Genomic DNA, 19,072 nt, shown 5'->3' with positions numbered 1-19,072 from the left:
TTCTATGGACACAGGTATCAGCATGACTTTTCTGAGATCACAAAAATCTAGTAACGGATTTGAAACAAAGGTGCAATTCTCAGCAGTGTACAGTCACGATGTGCAGCTGGGATTGGGAATATCACTAACAATGCATATTTTCCTGTGCACCTCCATGGGTTTTAGGGAAAATGTGCAATTTTAGTGGCGGGTTACCTTCAGCACGCTCACCACTATCACTTCTAATTGAAATACTGTACCTGGAAGTGTCTAGAAAGTCTCCAATGATTAATTCTGTACAGTTTACAAAAAAAATATTTTTACAAACATTTTCTGAGTTTTTTTAATCCAAAAATATATTTTAATGAAATGTAAAATACAACAAAAGTTGTATATAGGAAGGAATCATTGGTTACTGTCAGAGATCGGAAATAAGGGAATCATAAACCCCAAAAAAATTAATGACGGGCATATAATTTATAGTTTATTACTGTAAGGTTTATCTTAATGGTTTATTGCTTATGTCTACCATAAGTGTGAATTTAACTGACTTTAAGTTTACTGATGGTTGACAACCAAAAATAAGAGTGCAAGTTTTATACAGCATACAGTATCTCCTTACAGGATCACAATGGGGTAGATCATGATGTATCAAACTTTGGAGATAATAAAATGGAGATAAAGTACCAACCAATCAGCTACTAAATGCCATTTTACAGGCTGTGTTTAAAAAATGACAGTGTTAAGCTTATTGGTTGGTACTTTTTCTCCACTCTATCTATCTCCAAGGTTTGATACATCTCCCCCCATAGTCAGTAGTACATGTGGATCTTTTAGAACAAGTCAGTCACTGAACTATAGTATTTCTACAAGATCTAACAACATGCACCTTTGAAATACCTGTTATAGTAAAACTTATTTAGAACAGGAACAATGACAACCACAAGGTGGTGTATTCTTCAAGCATTGAGAAGTAAGAATGGTAATTGTGATGAACTGATAACTATCCTACAGAGAAGCAGAAATGTAATGGGGTCGGTATGTGAATTAAGGGGCCTATGTATCAAAGCTTGATGAGAGCTAAACTTGTGAGATATAAATCATCAATCAATCAGCTTCTATCTTACATTTTACAGGCTGTGTTTGAAAAATGTCAGTTATGAGCTGATTGGTTAATACCTTTTCTCTTACAATTTTATATTGCATCAAGCTTTGATACATAGGCCCCTAAGTTTTAAAACTAACATCTTTACTGCACAAATGACTAAACAATTACTAATAATTTCAGGTGTTGTATTTGAGTGTGAAAAAAGTTCTTCTGTGGATTATTTCTGGTATCGGGAAACGCTGAATATCTCCCCAGCTATTGAAGATTCAGGCACTCTCCAATGGTGGCTTGTTCTCAGTTTGGCTTGTGCTTGGGGTGTCCTATATGTGTGTACCATTAGAGGCATTGAAACAACAGGAAAGGTATTTTGTTTGATCTAATTTATACATTATGTACATAATTGCGAGTAAATGCTAAAAATATAAACATAAAAAACAAATACACCTTATTCCTGGAAGTTCGCTGGAGGGATTTTAGACTATCAGTGCCAAGATAGCTGTCTCTGCCCTCTGCAAAAAGTAATTAAAGTTCTTGGAGTCCTATTGGGGAGAGAGTCAGTATACTGTATAAATAAATGATAATTTTCACCCCAGATTCATGATATATGTGGAAAGTAATTAGGCACAAACTAACTAGCTAGCATGATGTTGCTTAAAAGATTTATAACTTTCCATACAGTATGTAAGCACACTATGTCCATATTTATCACAAGTCCCCTCTGTGCTTATGGCCAAAATACAAGGCAAGAGCTTCATTTCTCCTGCTGTGTGCCTATGATTAGTCACCTGTTAATAAACCTGAGAAATCTATTTTAGTGCTGATACTCTGAACTACTGACCTTTACAAATTCCTTTTTGCTTGGTCAACAGGGTGTTGAGAGCTTCAATGCTGCATCTCTTACAAAAGCACATCAGCCAGTTAGCAATGACTAGAAATAATCCAATATTATAACAGTTCCTTTAATAGGTGAGGAGGGGAGTGACCACCAGATAATACTTTGGCTAAGGTCAGAATGTATTTGAATAATCAAAATGAAAGGTGCTCATTATGGAAAATCAGAAAATGATCTCTGAAAAAGAACATTGTATGCTGCCTATGACTTGCACAACGATCTGTTATATCTGACGGATGACACTGTAAGCTATATAGAAGGATTTGTGCAATCATGTTTATGCCAGACCTCACAACACAACACCTCAGCAGTACAATTGTGTTCGAATACACTGTAATATAAAATGATAAGCAGACATATAGGGAGAATACAGAGGTGTCCTCATACACCTAGCCTCAATATACCATATTGAGTGAGACGCCCAGCACACCTGAGCCGCAACAAGTGCAGCGTACTGTCTTTTTCTTTACATTTTGCGTCTTATTTACATAACAGAAGCAGCGAATCACCACTCAAAGGGGCTTATTCTGAGTCGCACCCAGACTCGGTCGCGGCTGACACTTTTGCTATAGTCTTTATGCTACTGCCATGACTGATTTTGCCAATACTGAAGACTCCCACTTGCAGCATCTTGCGGCGGCGAAATCCGTCTCGGTGTGTCCTTAGATTCACAATCGGAAACACCATCGACACTTGCACCAGCCCTATGACAGGTGCAGTTTATTCATATGAATATGGCCTCCTGAGCGGCTGTGTGTCTTGGACACAGCCATTGTAAGTGATATGCATGCGGCACGGCAGCGTCTGCATAGCCAATTACCTGTTACCTCCCAGGAATACCTACTGAAATCCACTATCCCTGCATCCAACTCCGTTCTGTAACTCCGTGCAGTAACAATTGGGCACATGAACTGTGCGACTCCAATTTATGCGCAGAAGAAAAAACAGCAGCCGACTGCGTAAATATCAGCTTAGCGTGCGACTCGGTATAAGGCCCACAGTGTGCTACAGACGTTGAGCTGCGACTTATACTGCACAGGAATTAGTTTTAAACACGTACAAAGTCGCAGATGAAGCACAATGGAACTTGGCGTGAGAAAAAGCCACAGCCGCGGCATCATAGCGCTTTGTATACAGATTCAGACTAAGGGCCGTATTCAATTAGAAGCGAAAAGCCGAGATCCGCGAAAAAGTATTGCCGATTGCGACTTTTCACCAGTCGGAAACTTATCTCCGTATTCAATTCCATATACTTTTCGCGTATGCGGAAAGTCAATGCAATGTGATTTGCTTCTGAATAGCAGGAGAAAAGAAGTGTATTTTTTTTATTTTGGGGTGCAAAGGTGGGGAAACCACTTAGAACCCTTGGCACTGCCCCCCAAAGGATAACTGCGTCAAAAAATCCCTAAAAAAAAAGGGAGGAACACCCCTAAAAAGTAGTTTGAATTTGGTGGCGAAAAAGTACAAAGTGGGGTACAAACATAAAAAGTAGCGTAATAGACTTTTTGGGGGTCTGCAAGTATGAGATAGGTGTTGTTATGATTGCAGGTGCTTGCTTCAGGTGCATTTTTTACGTTTTTTTAAACGTCACTTTAGCGACTTTAAAATATGCTAGCACCCATTTCCAAGTACCCCAAATTTGACAGGACTACTTATTTCCTGCAAAAAATACTGCTTAATGCTATTCTTCACCATTTGTGCAAAGACTCTAATTAGAAGCAAAAGACACAACTTAAGTACCACAAATAGCTTTATTAGGGCTATTCGGGCACATCTACTGTATATTCATCCCCAATGTTAGTGCATCTTTTTGGGGGTGACAGGCTGGTTTCCCCAATTCTGACAGCACTTTTTCACCTGTTTCACATTCGCCGGCATGCGTTTTCGCGTCTTTTGGAATTGAATATGGCGAATAGCGGGGACATGCATGATAAATTTCCGTGGAGAAAAGACGTGATGTAGGCGAAAAGGCCGGCAGGCAGAACTTTATCGCATATGCAAAACTAATTGAATACCACCCTAATTTGTATACAGATGTACAAATGTCGCACATCAAATTGATCAGCACTATCTTGCAAAGTAGTTTTGTCACTTCCAATATTTTTTATGTACGAATAAGATACAGATTTTAAGCAAAAAAGACAATCAGCATGGCCAAGTTGCCCAAGACCTGATGCACCGAGACGGGCTCTTTGGCAAGACTGAAGCCACAGTCTATGAAGACACAGCTGTAAATTAGTGATCAAGGATCACTAGAGCTCTAGTTCTTCAGAGAACTGAGTAGTGTTTAGATAAATGATTCAAATGAAACCCCTTAGTTATCATGAATTCTTGCTGAAGTATCTGAAGTGAAGACCTTTCACTAATTGTATAGTCTATGTCCAGCATTAGACACTTTACAGTTTACTTCAAATGCATTCTAAAAGAAAAAAGTTAAATAATGGTTAGAAGCATTCTTCTTTTAGGTTCAGGCGCTGAAAATAAGGACTAACTGATTCTCTGCACTCTTGGAAATGGCAGCTTGAAAACATAAACAGCAGTTGTGCATAAAAAAGGAAAAAAACAAAACCACCAATCTGGAGCCCCCAATAAATCATATACACTATCTGTGACTAAACAATCCAGGGGAAATTGGTGCGGCTTATAGACGTTAAAGCTCTACAAAATCATGGATATCACATTCAAGTAAAATAATACTTTTATGCTTCATCAAGCCTCCAATTAAAGTTTCAGCAGCCTAACAGGGCTGCAGTGCCATCGTGACATCGCACATAGGGGGTGGGGCTGACATCATCGGGAAATGCAGCACTGCCCTAAACATCCTGAGGACACTCCAAGTGGCTGAATACAGTTCAGGGTGCCTGTCTGGGGCATCCAAAGGATGCTAAGGGCAGCACTGCAGCAGAGATCCTGGCTGTAGGCACCCTGCTAGCCAGAAGCAAGGGCCATTGGGCAGCGACCGTGCCTCCTCCAGAGCCCTGCGCTCTGTTAAATGGCGCTGCCAGCACAAACCTGGTTATGGCCCTGCTTGTTTTTTTCTACAATGACAATTTGTATTCAGAGGCCAATAGTACATGCAAACACTACAAGTTTACCCGTCTCACCTTGAACTTTCATCTTACTTTAATGTTCTAGTACCTGTGGTGAATTCATTGCTTAAGCCATAGAAAACCCCACTAATCAATTCATTCATTCAGCCAAGTTAAGCTGTAATAGTAAATTAAGTTTGAATTTAGAAGCAGAACATTTAGATTACACGGAATAGATCAAGTTGGATGGTCTGGAATATTTATGCCACAAATATATGCATATGAAATCCCTTATTTTCTTCAAATAGAAAATATAAATGAATAACATAATTGTCAATGCTAGATCAATAGATACATAAAATGGCGCTCTTCTGATAATCTGATTTCTCTTTTGTTCCAGGCAGTTTATGTAACATCAACACTTCCATATTTGGTCCTCACAATTTTCCTGATTAGAGGTCTCACATTGAAGGGTTCAGTAAGTGGGATCAAATTCTTGTTCACTCCAGACGTAAGTAGTTTTGTCATACTTCCACTGTTACACTATATTAAATTGTAGAGTGTATTTAAAGTAATGATCTCAATATTCAGTTGTGGAATCTGGCTGTTTGGTTTCCTGCCTAAAGACACTTAGGGCCTCATTCTGAGTCACACCCAGCTAATCACACTGGTCTTCATTCCACCCCATTGCTTTCAGTCCATTATCACATCCAGCACCATTAGTATTGGCACTTACTCCTACCTAGGTGTCCCCTCTGCATACACGCGAATAGGACACAACTCTGGCTACATGCCCATGACACTCCCACTCTCTTCCATTCGTCCACCCAGTTGACACCCAGAAACAATCATTTCACATATGAGATGAGATGTATCAAGCCTTGGAAAGAGATAAAGTGGAGTAGTTGCCCATAGCAACCCATCAGCATCTAACTGACATTTCACAGACTGTGCTAGATAAATGACAGAAGTTGATTAATTGCTTTGCACAACTTCCCCACTCTATTTCTCTCCAAGGCTTGATACATCTCCCCCATAGAGAGAAATGTCTGAGATCCATCCAACTCAATTACCCGAAGATATGCATGAGTTTGTTCTCTACAGCGAATGTGCAGTTACCTAAAATTAGCGAAATGCTGCCACATACAGAGCTGCGTGCCACTTACAATCAGGCCCTTACTCATAGGCGTCTTTATAATGGGTGCAAGGTGTGCGGTGCACACCGCACACCCTGCACCCATAGATAATTATACTTACCTCTCCGCCAATTTCCGAAGTGCTGCTCCGCAGCGCCGGACTGGCGCTGTACAGCAGTGGACACTCACTGGGAAAATGGTGGCGACCATTCTCCCAGTGACCTGCGCATGCGCAGTAAAGATGTCCCTGGGAAATTAGGTGCGGACGCCATTTTCCCGCCGTCAGAGAGGAGGGAGCCCAAACGGAGGCTGCACATGGCCCCCCTCCTCTCTTAAAACGCTCCTGCCCTTACTATTCTCCTGCTCTATGTTTTTTCAGAGATTCATTTCACCCATAGATCTCACTAGTGTTAAAAAGGGGTTTTATGAACCATATTTTAATGTATAGTTAAGAAGTGAATAGTAAATGCTTGTTTTACAAAGAAGAAATTAGAAGCACTGCCAGTCATTAATAATTTATTATATAACACTCATTTAAATACCAATATAAAATATGTAAATATAAAAAAATCACCATTAATTAATCCATGAACTAGCCAGCAAAGTATAGCAGATACATTAGTACAATATCCTACTGTATAGTTATCAAAGCAAAAAGGAACACCATTAACACAATCCAAGCAATATTTTTAAAGTCCCATGTGGCTAAGGGTAGTAACACAGCCAAATTATTAGCACATAGAGGTTAGTAGAAGCATGCAGATATTATTCACGTCTCCAACTTGTTAATTAGTTTATTCAAGCAAAATTACAGAGACTTTGCATAAATAAGGCAAATCTCGGCATATTGGGATACTTTCTGAGGAATTTGCTTATCTATCTATCTATCTATCTATCTATCTATCTATCTATCTATCTACAGGAGCATAACTCCTGTGGCTTCACTTGGGTGCACAAAGATGGCAGTCATTTGCAGGCTTTAGCGGTGGTGGGCTCGGGGGAAGGAAGCTGGCATTAGCTGCAGCAGGACCCGGGGGAAAGGCACGGAGGGGTAGCGGACGTTAGCTGTGGCCAGGACCCCGGGGCGGTAGCGGGCCTTAGCGGTGGCAGTGCGAGCGACAGTGCAGGCGGCGGTGGGGCAGGCACTAGGACCCGGGGAGGTAGCAGCACACAGATGCAGGCTCGATCTGATACCTGCTTCTGTGTTTAAAAAAAAAATGGCATGGCCCCGCCCCCTGAAAAACAACCAGCACTGGGCTTTTTAGACCCAGTACTGGTTGTGCTAAATACAGGGGACAAACGACATAGGAGTCCCCCGTATTAAGCACAACCAGCACCAGGCTTTTCAGAACCAGTCCTGGTTGCCAAAACACGGGGGACAAATGATGTAGGGGTCCCCCGTATTTAGTGCAACCAGCACAGGGCTCTGAGCCGGTCCTGGTTCTGGAAATACAGGGGGAAAAAATGCATAGGGCCCCCCTGTATTTCCCAGAACCAGCACCGGACTCCTTCTAGCTGGGGGGTGATGCCACAGCCAGGGGAGCCCTTTCACCAGGCCCCCAAGCCGCAGCATCACCCCTGACCGCTAGTCAGCCCAGGCCAGGGATCCCTGGGGCGCTGGGGACCCCCCAATAAAGGGGTCCCCATCTCCAGGGCACCCCAGGCCCAGGCTGATATCCTGGGGTTATCCCCAGCATCCCTGGGCGGTGGGTGCCGGGTTGATTATGTAAAGTGTGGTGCATATGAAAGAACTCAAATATTGTATTTTGCTGTGGAACTACAGTTCCCAGCAAGCCTCCCCCGCATGCTGGTACTTGGAGAACCACAAGTATCAGCATGCGGGGCATTACGGGCCTGCTGGTACCTGTAGTTCCACAGCAAAAGCAATATTAAAAATACACACAACACAGACACCGTAGAAAAGTACAATTTTATTAAAACATACATGCACACACACATGTACTTACACATGCACACACTAGCTCACATACTCACCTATGTATCCCTGTAGTCATTCTGTCCTCTTCTCCAGTAGATAATCCAATGGATTAGCTGTAATATAAAAAAACATACTCACCTCCTCCTATGCGTGGATCTGTCCTCTCAGTCAATCCAGGGTCTTGGCAAAAAAAAAACACGGAGATACCGGGACCCTCACACATTAGTAGTGTTCTCAGAGAACACTAATACCCGAATGACAGCTCCACCCGGGATTTCAGTTCAGAAATCCCAGTGCGGAGCGCTCATTGGCTGAGAGAGGTGAGCCTTCCGCCTCTCAGCCAATGAGCTGTTCTCACCATTGACTTCAATGGTGAGAACGGAGCAAGCCCTTTTAAAAAATGGTGCCTCAGTGCCATTTTTTAAATTCAAAGATGGCCGTCACGAGCCAATCACGGCTCCCGATGTCATCACCCCGCCCCCTCGTCTGGCTTAAATACAGCCAGCGTGAGGTGCTGTCCACTCAGTCATCAGCTGGGGAGCTGGCGAGAAGACCAGCTGAAGCAAGAGGACGCTGCGGAAGCCCTGGATGGCGGCAGCCGGGAAAGAGAGCTTGAAGGCCGCCGCTTTCCAGGTGAAGATGCCGTAGAAGTCACGGGGGAGCGGCAGCCATGACAAAGAGCTTAAAGGCTGCTGCCCTTCAGGTGAAGGTCCCGTTAAATAAAATATTAAAACAAACTGTCTTTGATTCATTTTAATATTTTTTTTGCAGGGGTAGTATAGGTACCAGTGGGCCCTTAATGCCCAGCCTGCTGGTACCTGTGGTTGTCCCAAGCACCAGTTTGCGGGGATGCCTGCTGAGACCTGTAGAACTACTGCAAAAGACAATATTTATATTTTCATATGCACCACACTTTAGATAATCAACCTGGCACTCACCGCCCAGGGGTGCTAGGGATAACCCCGGGCTATCAGCCTGGGGTGCCCTGGAGAGGGCAACTCCCCAGGGATCCCCGGCCTGGGCTGACTAGCAGTCAGGGGTGATGCTTTGGCTGGGGGGCCTGGTGAAAGGGCTCCCCTGTCTGTGGCATCACCCCCCTACTAGAAAGGGTCCGGTGCTGGTTCTGATAAATACTGGGGGACTCTACGCAATTTTTCCCTTGTATTTACAGAACCAGGACTGGCTCAGAACCCAGTGCTGGTTACGCTGAATAAGGGTAACCCCTACGTCATTTGTCCCCTGTATTTAGCACAACCAGTGCTGGTCTCCATAGCCTGGTGCTGGTTGTCATTTGGGGGGGAAGGGCAACGCCATTTTTTTTGTTTTGTTTTTACACAGGTTTTTTTTTATCACAGAAGCATAGATGGGTCTCACTTATCCCATCTGTGCTTCTGTGTTTATTTATACACAGATGCAGGTATCACGGATCTTTCAGATCCAAGCCTGCATCTGTCTGCTGCTACCTCCCCCGGGTCCTTCCGCCTTCACCACTGCCGCCATTAATGCCTTTGGGTCCTGGCCACAGCTAACGCCTGCTGCCCCCCTGGGTTCCTGCCGTAACTTACGGCTGCTTCTTTCCCCAAGCCCATCCGCCGCTACCGCTCGCACTGACCTGCCATCTTGGTGCACCCAAGTGAAACCACAGTAAGTACACCTGATAGACGCTCCTACTGAGGCTGTGCATCAAGTTGAAACCTCCTATCTCTATAATGGCGGATTCGTGAGGTAATAGTTTAAAAACTGTAACTTTCTCAATCACCTAAGCCCCAAAAGCACCTACCGTTGAACAATAGTTATCTAATAAAACAAACCCCAAGTCTAAATTCGCCCCCTACCCTGAGTTATGCCTTCCCAAAAATCCACCATAGAGAACAGCAGAAAAATTGTCCTAATTGAGTGTCAGATAAAACTGAAATTTAGATTACACCCAAGTCTTAATTTTTTATGTTTTTGCCCTGAAATTTGGCATGCAGCACCGAGCGACAATTCTCTGATTAGCACCAGGCTAATCAGAGCCAGACCTGGTTACCAAAATACAGGGGACAAACGACGTATGCCAAATTTCAGCTCCGTACCTCCAATAGCTTTTGAGGTGTAACCCCTTAAACACCATGCCTCCTCCCTCCGGAATTCTCTATGGGAGAATTCCATTTTTTTAGGGGACCCCCTACGTCGTTTGTCCCCTGTATTTTGGTAACCAGGTCTGGCTCTGATTAGCCTGGTGCTGGTTGTGCTTTATAGAGGGAACCCCGTATGTCATTTGTCCCATGTGTTTAGCACAACCAGCACTGGGGCTCCAAAGCTTGATGCTGGTTGTGCTGTCGGGGCACGTAATTTTTTTTTTATATTACACATTCATTTTTTAAAACAATGCATGGATGGATCTCACTGATACGTCCATGCATCTGTGTCTTATTGATTTGATATTCTCAGGTGCATGCCCAGCACCAATGAGTCCCTCTGTCACCCGCTGATGCTTCTGTGCACGGCCCTGTTGCTGCCACTGTTCCACACCCCTGTTGCTGCCACTGCGCCACACACCTGAAGCCTGTGTCCCACAGCCGCCTCTCCCTCTGCACCCTTAAAGCACCTCCTGTGTGCTGTCTGCTCCTCCACCCGTGTTGGTGTACCTATTTGTTGTCCTACTGCTCTGCAGGTGGCCCAGTTTGCTCATCAAAACCCTGATGGTTAATAAATTGTGGCACAAATTCAGTAGGTTTTGTGAATTTTCAGATCATGTCTGAGCAGCCTTAATGGGACATGTGAAACCGTAAGGTTTTTTGGCTATGGAATATATATAATATATATATATATATATATATATATAAATTGTATCCTGCTGATACATGGTGCAGAGCAAAGGAACATAATGCACCCAAAAAAGGGGAATGGCCTCATGGGGAAGGGCCAGGGAACAGATAGGGAAGCCAGGAGATGCTGGGGATGAAATAAGAGGAAGCTACAAGTGAGAATGATAATAAACGGAAATTTGACAGGCCCAAACAGCGCCCCCTGATCTGTGGTGCCCTGTACGATGGCACCAGCCGCACTACCCTAGCTACGGCCCTGATTAGGTGGACCAGTGATAACTCCTTTATCAACCAAAAATTGGAGAAAAATTTGTTATCACAGCATGATAAATAAACTCCTTAGAACCATATTTATGAGTGACCTGGTACAAACCCACCCCCAATTAAGAAATTATCCATATAAACAATTATTTATGTGATTTTTTAAAGTTATAAGGTAGACATCAGAAATTGTATGACGTTTAAAAGGCTATTTATGCTGATCAGGAGCAGATTTTATAGAGGGACTGCTGGGCTGCAGCCTCCCAGTAAAATCTACCACTTCCCTTTGAGCCCCCAGTCACCCACTATGCTACAGCGCCAGTTCCTATCTTCCTCCTGTGAATATTATAATACAGTGGTGCGAGTAAGGCGGTATGGGCTGGTACGGCGATCCATTTAAAAAATAGTAGCTGGAACACAGTACTACCCAACCGCCTTCCCACCGCTATTAGCTGTAAGCCTGTGCCTCTGAGCAAGTCACAGCACATGGCGGTAAGACAGACTTTGGCGCATGAGTCGGCCTATGAATGATTGGGCCAGTCATACCCCAGGGGCCCGGGCCAGCCAGTGAGTGACATGGGGAAGCCCATCAGTTCCTGAAGCACTCGGCATGACCAAGACTGCAGAGAAATGGGAGCGTGACGTGCAGACATGCCCCCATGCTGCATGGCCATGCCCCCTCGTGACACGTGGCCATGCCCACTTTGCACCTTTCGCGCGCGCATTGAGTACTGGTTAATAAATGTACTTATTACCATTGAAAATGCTTTCTGCTATTCACTCTTCAAACAGACAGCCCAGGGGGAGGAGTTTCCCCCCCCTGGGGCTGCCAGTCCAGACTGCCATAAACAATGGGAAGCCACTTCTGCTTTTAATATACCAGCCCACTTCGGCTTCTAGGGATGCAGCTGATGCAGCCCCTAGCACCGATGCTATTTTTACTTCGCATGTGCGAGGCTTGAGATTGTGGGGTTTTTCTCCCGTCCTTTTTTCACGCATGCGTAATGGATAGGGGCCAAGGCAATGCTTCAGCCCAGGCTGCCCCTAAACAGAAAGAAGGTAAGAACTGCTGCTGATGCTGAAATATCAATTTTAAAAGCTTATTAAAAATGTTGCTCTCAAGTAACACATAAGTCCTGTTTGTATTACATTTCTCTTCTTAATAAAATGAAGTAATAATCCCAGCGCTGTTTTGTCAGTCTGCTTTGAACTTTGTTCTCTATTTATTCAAAATATGTAACTTATTATACATAAGTAACATATTTCACTAAGTTAGCACTTGGAGAATAATGTGTATGCCAGCATATCTAAGACTGCCAACAATCACTTGTATATGTATAAGTTGATAGGACATTGCCCATATTCATTTTTTATTTTAGTATTATTCAAAATAAAAAAACTCACAAACGTAAAATTTATTTTAGGTTAATGAATTGGCAAATCCGGTAACTTGGCTGGATGCTGGTGCCCAAGTTTTCTATTCATTTTCTCTCGCTTTTGGGGGCCTGATTTCATTTTCCAGTTACAATTCTGTACAGTAAGTCAAATGTTATATGTTTACAATGTTTGCTAAATCTATATAACTTTATTAACACATAACTTACAAGCATTAAAATTGTATGTGAAGTATAATAATTACATCTGTAACACCCCGCTAAGGGTGTTCTATTCTACTAGTGATGTGTTAGGGTGCTTCCTTACCAAATACTCTGTCTCTGGATCACCTTGGAATCTTCCGGAAGGTAATGATTTAGATACAGGCAATAGTGGCAATAGGATGTGATATTTATTCAAACAAGATCAGTTCAAATTAGTGACAACTTTTACATTAGCATTTCAGAAGAACAATTCGATTTTTTTCAGCACACTTTTAAGCAAATAAATTTACACTTGGATCCGCAAATTTTATTGTAACCGGAACACTGGACTTGCGATCCAACTGCAGAGAAGAAGGTTAAAAGCGAACATATATATTACATCACACATATGTATAACAGAACAAATAAAGCATGTTCTACCACATCTACCTGGTGCACCAGGAAAAACATAGAATGCAATAGTCTCGAAGTTTCTCACTGCATGCAAGTGATTAGCTAGCTAGGAGACAGTTTTTATAAACGTTGCCCGGGTTGAAGAAGAATGTTGGGGAATAAGTTGAAATGTACTCTATCTATGCAAGATCCTGCACTGAGGCTTTTTAAACAGGTTACTTGTCTCTGGTAGTAGCGTGCACAATACAACTCTCTACTTCCCTTACTGCACAGTATTAACAACTGGCTTGGATGCAGTATGTAATATAACAATATTTCCTTACTGAAAGCTGTATGGTAGCTGACTGGGCTCTGTTAAGGTTAGATGTAGCAGAGTTAGTTGTACTTCCTCCTGGATTTGCTCCCTGCGGCTTAGCTGAGAGTATGGCTGCTCCCTTACTTACACAGTGTCTGTTATCTCCTGTCAGCAAATTTAAGAGCTTTAGGGTCCAGAGAATGTACCGATGGGAGTTACCTGCAGCAATGTCTACATCCAAATAGTAAAAGTGTATGCTATATTCTCCCTGCAGGATGGGGAACTCTCACTGTATAGGATACTGCCTTTTACTGCATTCAATACATTTGTCCCATAGGGTTTGCACTAAAGTCACTAGGGATCCAAGTTGCTTATAGACTGAAAGAACTTCTTCCTCAGCTGGTATGCACTAACTAATACTGGGGCTGTGTAAACTGACAGGGATTGCGTTAAGAGCGGGTCAGAGTACTCACTGCTCCACCTGTCACCAGCTCTGGTCCGTCCCATCCAGTGGAAGCCGCGCCTCAGCACTTGATACTCTCTGGCCCCAGCCGTCAGTCACAAGAAGGGGGAGGATGCAGGGCGGCTCCATTGCTGAAAACCCCTTTCTCCTCTCTGAGTCCCGGCAGCAGCCTCTCAGCTCCCCAGCTGTCAGTCACCTAGAAGGGGCAGGCTTGGAGACATCCCCCTGCTGACGCTGCTTCCTCTCAGGACCCGGCAGACTGGCAGCTTCCTCTCAGCTGAGCTACGATCCAAGCTCTCTCTCTGCCAGCGGCTCCTGCCGACAGTCTCCCCAGGACTCCCAGGTGAGTGCGCAGACTCTGCGCCGCTCACCGCTGCCTCAGGACTCCCTTTCGCCGGTAAGCGCAGCGCTTCCTCCGCTGCTCGCTTACCTCAGGCCAACCCCCAGCAGCCCCTGCGGGAAAACTCTTATATTCCAGCGGTCGCGTGCGGGTCCGCTTCCCGCCGACCGCGCGCCCTGCTTCTCTCTACTCAGGTCTCCATAGAGCTCCTTCTTCCCTCTGCGGCGGCGGCATTAACCTGCTCCATGCCGCGCGCCCATCAGTGCACAATAGTTCAGGGAAGGCAGGCTGCTCCAATGTCCTCTCTAGGGAGGGGGGGCGCTGACACATCAAACAGCATTTCCTTACTATTTAACGCTGTGTAAATACACAGACTGACAGTCTTTTTAGCTTATTTACTGAGCACCTACAGTACATCAATCAGCACCCTTCTACCACATAATGCAGTGTAAATATATGAATTATTATCTCAACATACCATATATCTATATAAGCTGGACAATATACACTTTAGGGGTATCACATTCCTCCCCGCTAGAATGATGCATGTCCCCATGCATCGGGTTTTCTAACAAATCTGAATCACTATTAGACAAACTCTACCATTGTTTCTTTTGCAACAACATGGGCAACTATAACTCTTAACACAGTATTTACACCTGTAACAATTTAGTCTGATACTTTTAAGCAGCTACTGAGCATACTATTGCCTGCATCTAATGGGTAGAGTTTCCTTTGCGTCTCTTCCCTGACTTGTTGCATGCCTTTTTCAGAATTGCTGCTACCTCTTGGGAACTTATCGTGATGTACTCGCAGTCTGCGCGATGCCACTCTGGGAAGAGATATGTCACTTCTTCTTTAGCTGTGCTTGGAGTGTTGGTAGGGACGTCGGATTCAGATTTCAATATGACTGAGTCCGGGCAATGAAGTTTAGGAGGTTCCAATTCTTTTGCTGTGGCCATGTGGTTCACCCTTTTACTGCCTGTTTCTGGTTCAGCGGCCTTTGAATGTCCCTGATTACAGCAATTTTCCCGAGAATGGATGTCCTCCGCTCTAAATTCGCTCTCGAGTTCTGGAGAAGGTGGTGGCCCAATTACGTTCTGCCGACTCTGAAACACTGCATCACATTTTATCTCTTCGGGCTCCTTTCCATCTTCATGATATCGGTCATTTCTACTTCAGGGTCCATAGGGTATCCACAGGATACCTTGGGGTATAGGTGTGACGTCAGTCGCAGGGCACCAAAGAGTTAAGCTTTCAGCCTCCCAGGATGCACTAGGTCCCCCTCCTATACCCCGCCCCCGGGCCAAGGCACCTCAGTTTAGTTTGGTGCCCGGCCGGAGTCGGGTGCACCTGTTGGAGTGGGGGCTAGAAGAGCCCCTGAAGCTTATTCTTCATGCAGCTGTGGCTGCACAACTGGATGAACAGCATGGACAGTCAGTCCTGACGTCCATGCTGTCTTCCCTACACCCCGCCGGTACCAGAACGCCGGTACTGATCCGGGGATGCTGGTGGGCGTCTGGGGTCACAGCTAGCGGTGACCCCAGATGCTCCGGACCATGGCCGGATTCAAGGGGGACAGAGGTAAGCAGCGGGGTCCCGCGGTGGGTCCCCGCTGATCACATGGTCCTAAGTCCCCAGGCAGGGGGCTCCCTGGGGACTGGCTGCAGCGTGGAGCCAGGCGACCAACCTGCGCTTCCACTACCCCCTGGGACAGCGGACCGCAGCAGAGCGGTAGCGCTGCGGCGTCCCAGGGGTTAAATGCATGCCAGGGGAGCGCGCCTTCCCTGTCTCACAGCCGGCGCCTCCCCCGCTGCACACAGCCCTCTCTGCATGCTGCCGACTGGTCCTGTGGCAGAGCTCCTCCCCCAGGCCAGCCTCCTCTCTGCTCCTCGGCGGCCATCTTCTCCAGAACGCATGGTGAACGCTGCTGGAAGCGCTGGACGGAAGCATCGTGGTCTGGGTCCCCCCGCATACCTCTCCTCCGCTGTGGTCAGGTCTGTGTATGCAGCGCTGTGTCCTACCAGGCCCTGTGTCTGTGTAGTTGAGTGATCAGCGCTGTTAGTGCAGGAATTGTTATTTTTCTGCATTGTATGTGACTGTGCTAGCGCTGCTGCCTGTAATCTTTTCTTCTCTAAACTGTCAGCTTTATTACTGTCCCTGTTCTTTCTGCTAAAGCCCTTGCGGTGCGGTGCTGCAGGGTGGTCTCTCGCCTATTTAATACTTAATTGGTGAGAGAGGTCACATACGTGGTGCCATCATGTCTGAAAGTGATTTTCCCCTCCGGCTACAGTGTACCACGTGCAAAGTACCGTTAGCGGAGGGGGAGGGTAGCGCGGAGGGCCTTTGCCGGCAGTGTTTGTCCATGGCGCGGCCTATTACGGTTACAGCACCGGTACAGGAGCCGCCCTGGGCTTGTTTCGCTCAGGCGTTAACAGCTTTAGTGGGCCAGTTAGCTCCGCAGCCCGCGTTTACTCCGATGGGTTTGTCCCAGCAGTCTGTGGTGTCGTCACCCATGCAGGGGTTCCCACGACAATTGGTGGTACCCCACAGTCTCCCTATTTCCCCGCTCCCGGGTTCTCAGGAGCCAGCGTGGGTTAACTCCCTGACGAGTTCTGTACAGCACTTGTCGGATGTGTTGCAAGGGGAGTCTGTGATGCGGTCTCATAAAAGGCCGGTGGCGTCTCTGTCCGCTCCTTATGAGGATGACGAAGGGACGTCTGATGATGGGGAGATTCTAGATCCTTACGATCAGGAACCTCTCCATACTAAGGACGCTGATGCTAAGTCCAAAGTATATATTCCTGGACTTATTCGGGCGGTCCGCACAGCCTTGGTGATTGAGGACGAAGTTCCCCCAGCGGCTAAATCTAAGTATGCCTTTTTCAAAGATGTGAAGGGCGATGCCACAGTCTTTCCTCTTTCGGGTCAGTTGGTGGACCATTTAGAGGAGGCGTGGAAACAACCTGGCAAAAGATACCAGCCGCAGAGACGCCTGGCGGTGGCTTATCCGTTCGCGGATAATTATTTTGCGAAGTGGGAATCCCCTCCACAGGTGGATTCGCACGTGACCCGTCTTGTCCGTAGTGCCACATTGCCGATGCCATCCATGTCCTCCCTTAAGGATGCTACGGACCGCAAGGTAGAAATCTGCCTGAAGTCCGCTTATTCCCTTGCAGGGGGGGCAGCACGGCCGGCTATGGCCATTTGCTGGGTTGCCAGAGCGATGGAGCGCTGGGCGGCTTCATTAGAGGCTTCTTTTGAATCCGACTGTCCGGCCGATCAGGCGGAGTTGATTGGCAATCTCCGTGATTCGGCCACCTACATCAACGAGGCGGCTCTAGACATTAGTACTCTGGTGTCTAGAATTTCTTCAGCAGCGGTAGCTGCTCGTCGCACCTTGTGGCTGCGATCCTGGAAGGCGGACGCAGATTCCAAGAAAGGTCTGGAAGCGTTGCCGTTTACCGGAGAAGTTCTCTTCGGTCCGGATCTGGATAAGATTGTGGCCACGCTGGCGGCAGCCAAATCTGCCTGTCTCCCGTCGGCCGCTGCTCCTTCTGGTTCGGGACCATCGTCCTTTCGGTCATCTAGGGCCCAGGGCAGGCCCAAACCACAGTCGTTTCCTCGACAGGCTGGCCCTAAGAAATCGGTCAAGCCCCGGAAGCAGGCATGGAGTACCAGACGTCCGGCCCCCAAGCCAGATGACAAGCCTGCGGCCTGACGGTCCGGGCCTCCCTTTGGGGGATCCCAGGGTGGGAGGCCGCCTGCTACAGTTCGCCCAGTGTTGGTCGACCACTACGACAGACACTTGGGTTCTGGAGGTGGTTTCCCACGGATACGCCCTCTCCTTCCGGCACAGACCCCCGGCTCGCTTCTTCACCACGGGTCTCCCATCAGACCGGAACAAGGCTACGGAGCTGCGGAAGGTATTGCACACTATGCTCCAGGCTGGAGTTATAGTGGCGGTTCCATTCTCCCAGAGGGGCCAGGGTTTCTATTCAAATCTATTTTTGGTACAGAAACCCAATGGGTCATATCGTCCGATTCTCAACCTCAAAGCACTCAACAAGTCTTTGCGGGTCCCGAAGTTTCGGATGGAGACCCTACGGTCCATCATTCTGGCGCTGGAACCTGGGGACTACTTGGTGTCATTGGACATACAGGACGCTTACCTGCATGTCCCTATTCTTTGGCGCCATCAACAGTTCCTCAGGTTTGCAATCAGCAGCGACCACTTCCAGTTTCGGGCGTTACCTTTTGGCCTGGCAACAGCACCACGTGTTTTCACCAAGGTGATGGCGGTCATGGCGGCTTCTCTGCGGCTGCAGGGAGTCCGCATGTTGCCGTATTTGGACGACCTGTTATTGGTGGCAGGATCTCCAGAGCTCCTGTTACGCCACTTGGACCTGACCATTGCACTGCTGCAACGGCACGGCTGGCTAATCAACTGGCAGAAGTCCACTCTAATCCCGTCTCGGAGGATTCTGCATCTTGGAGCCTTATTGGACTCGGGACAGCAAAGGATCTTCGTGACGGAGGACAAGATCTCTGCTTTACAGTCAAGGGTGCGCAGTTGTCTGCACAGCCGCCGGGTGTCCTTACACTCGGCGATGAGGTTACTGGGCTCCATGGTGTCGGTGTTCGACATGGTGGAATACGCCCAGTTTCACTCCAGACCTCTGCAGCACCTGATCCTGTCCAAGTGGAACGGGCTGACTCAGTCTCTGAAGTCCCAGACGATTGTGCTCACCCAGGAGGTTCGCCTGTCCCTTACGTGGTGGTTACAGACGACCCACCTCAACAAGGGACGTCCGTTCTGGGTTCCAAAT

General features: G+C 46.6%; 1 protein-coding gene across 2 annotated transcripts in view; it reads left to right on the top strand.

Annotated features, from left to right (window-relative positions):
- The window catches only part of SLC6A19 (solute carrier family 6 member 19), a 152,966-nt gene that overhangs the window by 68,060 nt on the left and 65,834 nt on the right, over positions 1 to 19,072 (top strand). For both annotated transcript variants that reach the window (XM_088445644.1, XM_088445645.1), the window contains 3 exons: positions 1,268 to 1,449; positions 5,409 to 5,519; positions 12,579 to 12,691. In XM_088445644.1, coding sequence (XP_088301770.1) covers positions 1,268 to 1,449; positions 5,409 to 5,519; positions 12,579 to 12,691 — 406 coding nt within the window. The remainder of the gene's footprint in view (positions 1 to 1,267; positions 1,450 to 5,408; positions 5,520 to 12,578; positions 12,692 to 19,072) is intronic.

The sequence above is a fragment of the Taudactylus pleione genome, unplaced genomic scaffold (genome assembly GCF_031769625.1).
Source record: "Taudactylus pleione unplaced genomic scaffold, aTauple2 ptg000386l, whole genome shotgun sequence".
Lineage (NCBI taxonomy): Eukaryota > Metazoa > Chordata > Amphibia > Anura > Myobatrachidae > Taudactylus > Taudactylus pleione.
This window is presented reverse-complemented; position numbering and strand designations above follow the sequence as displayed.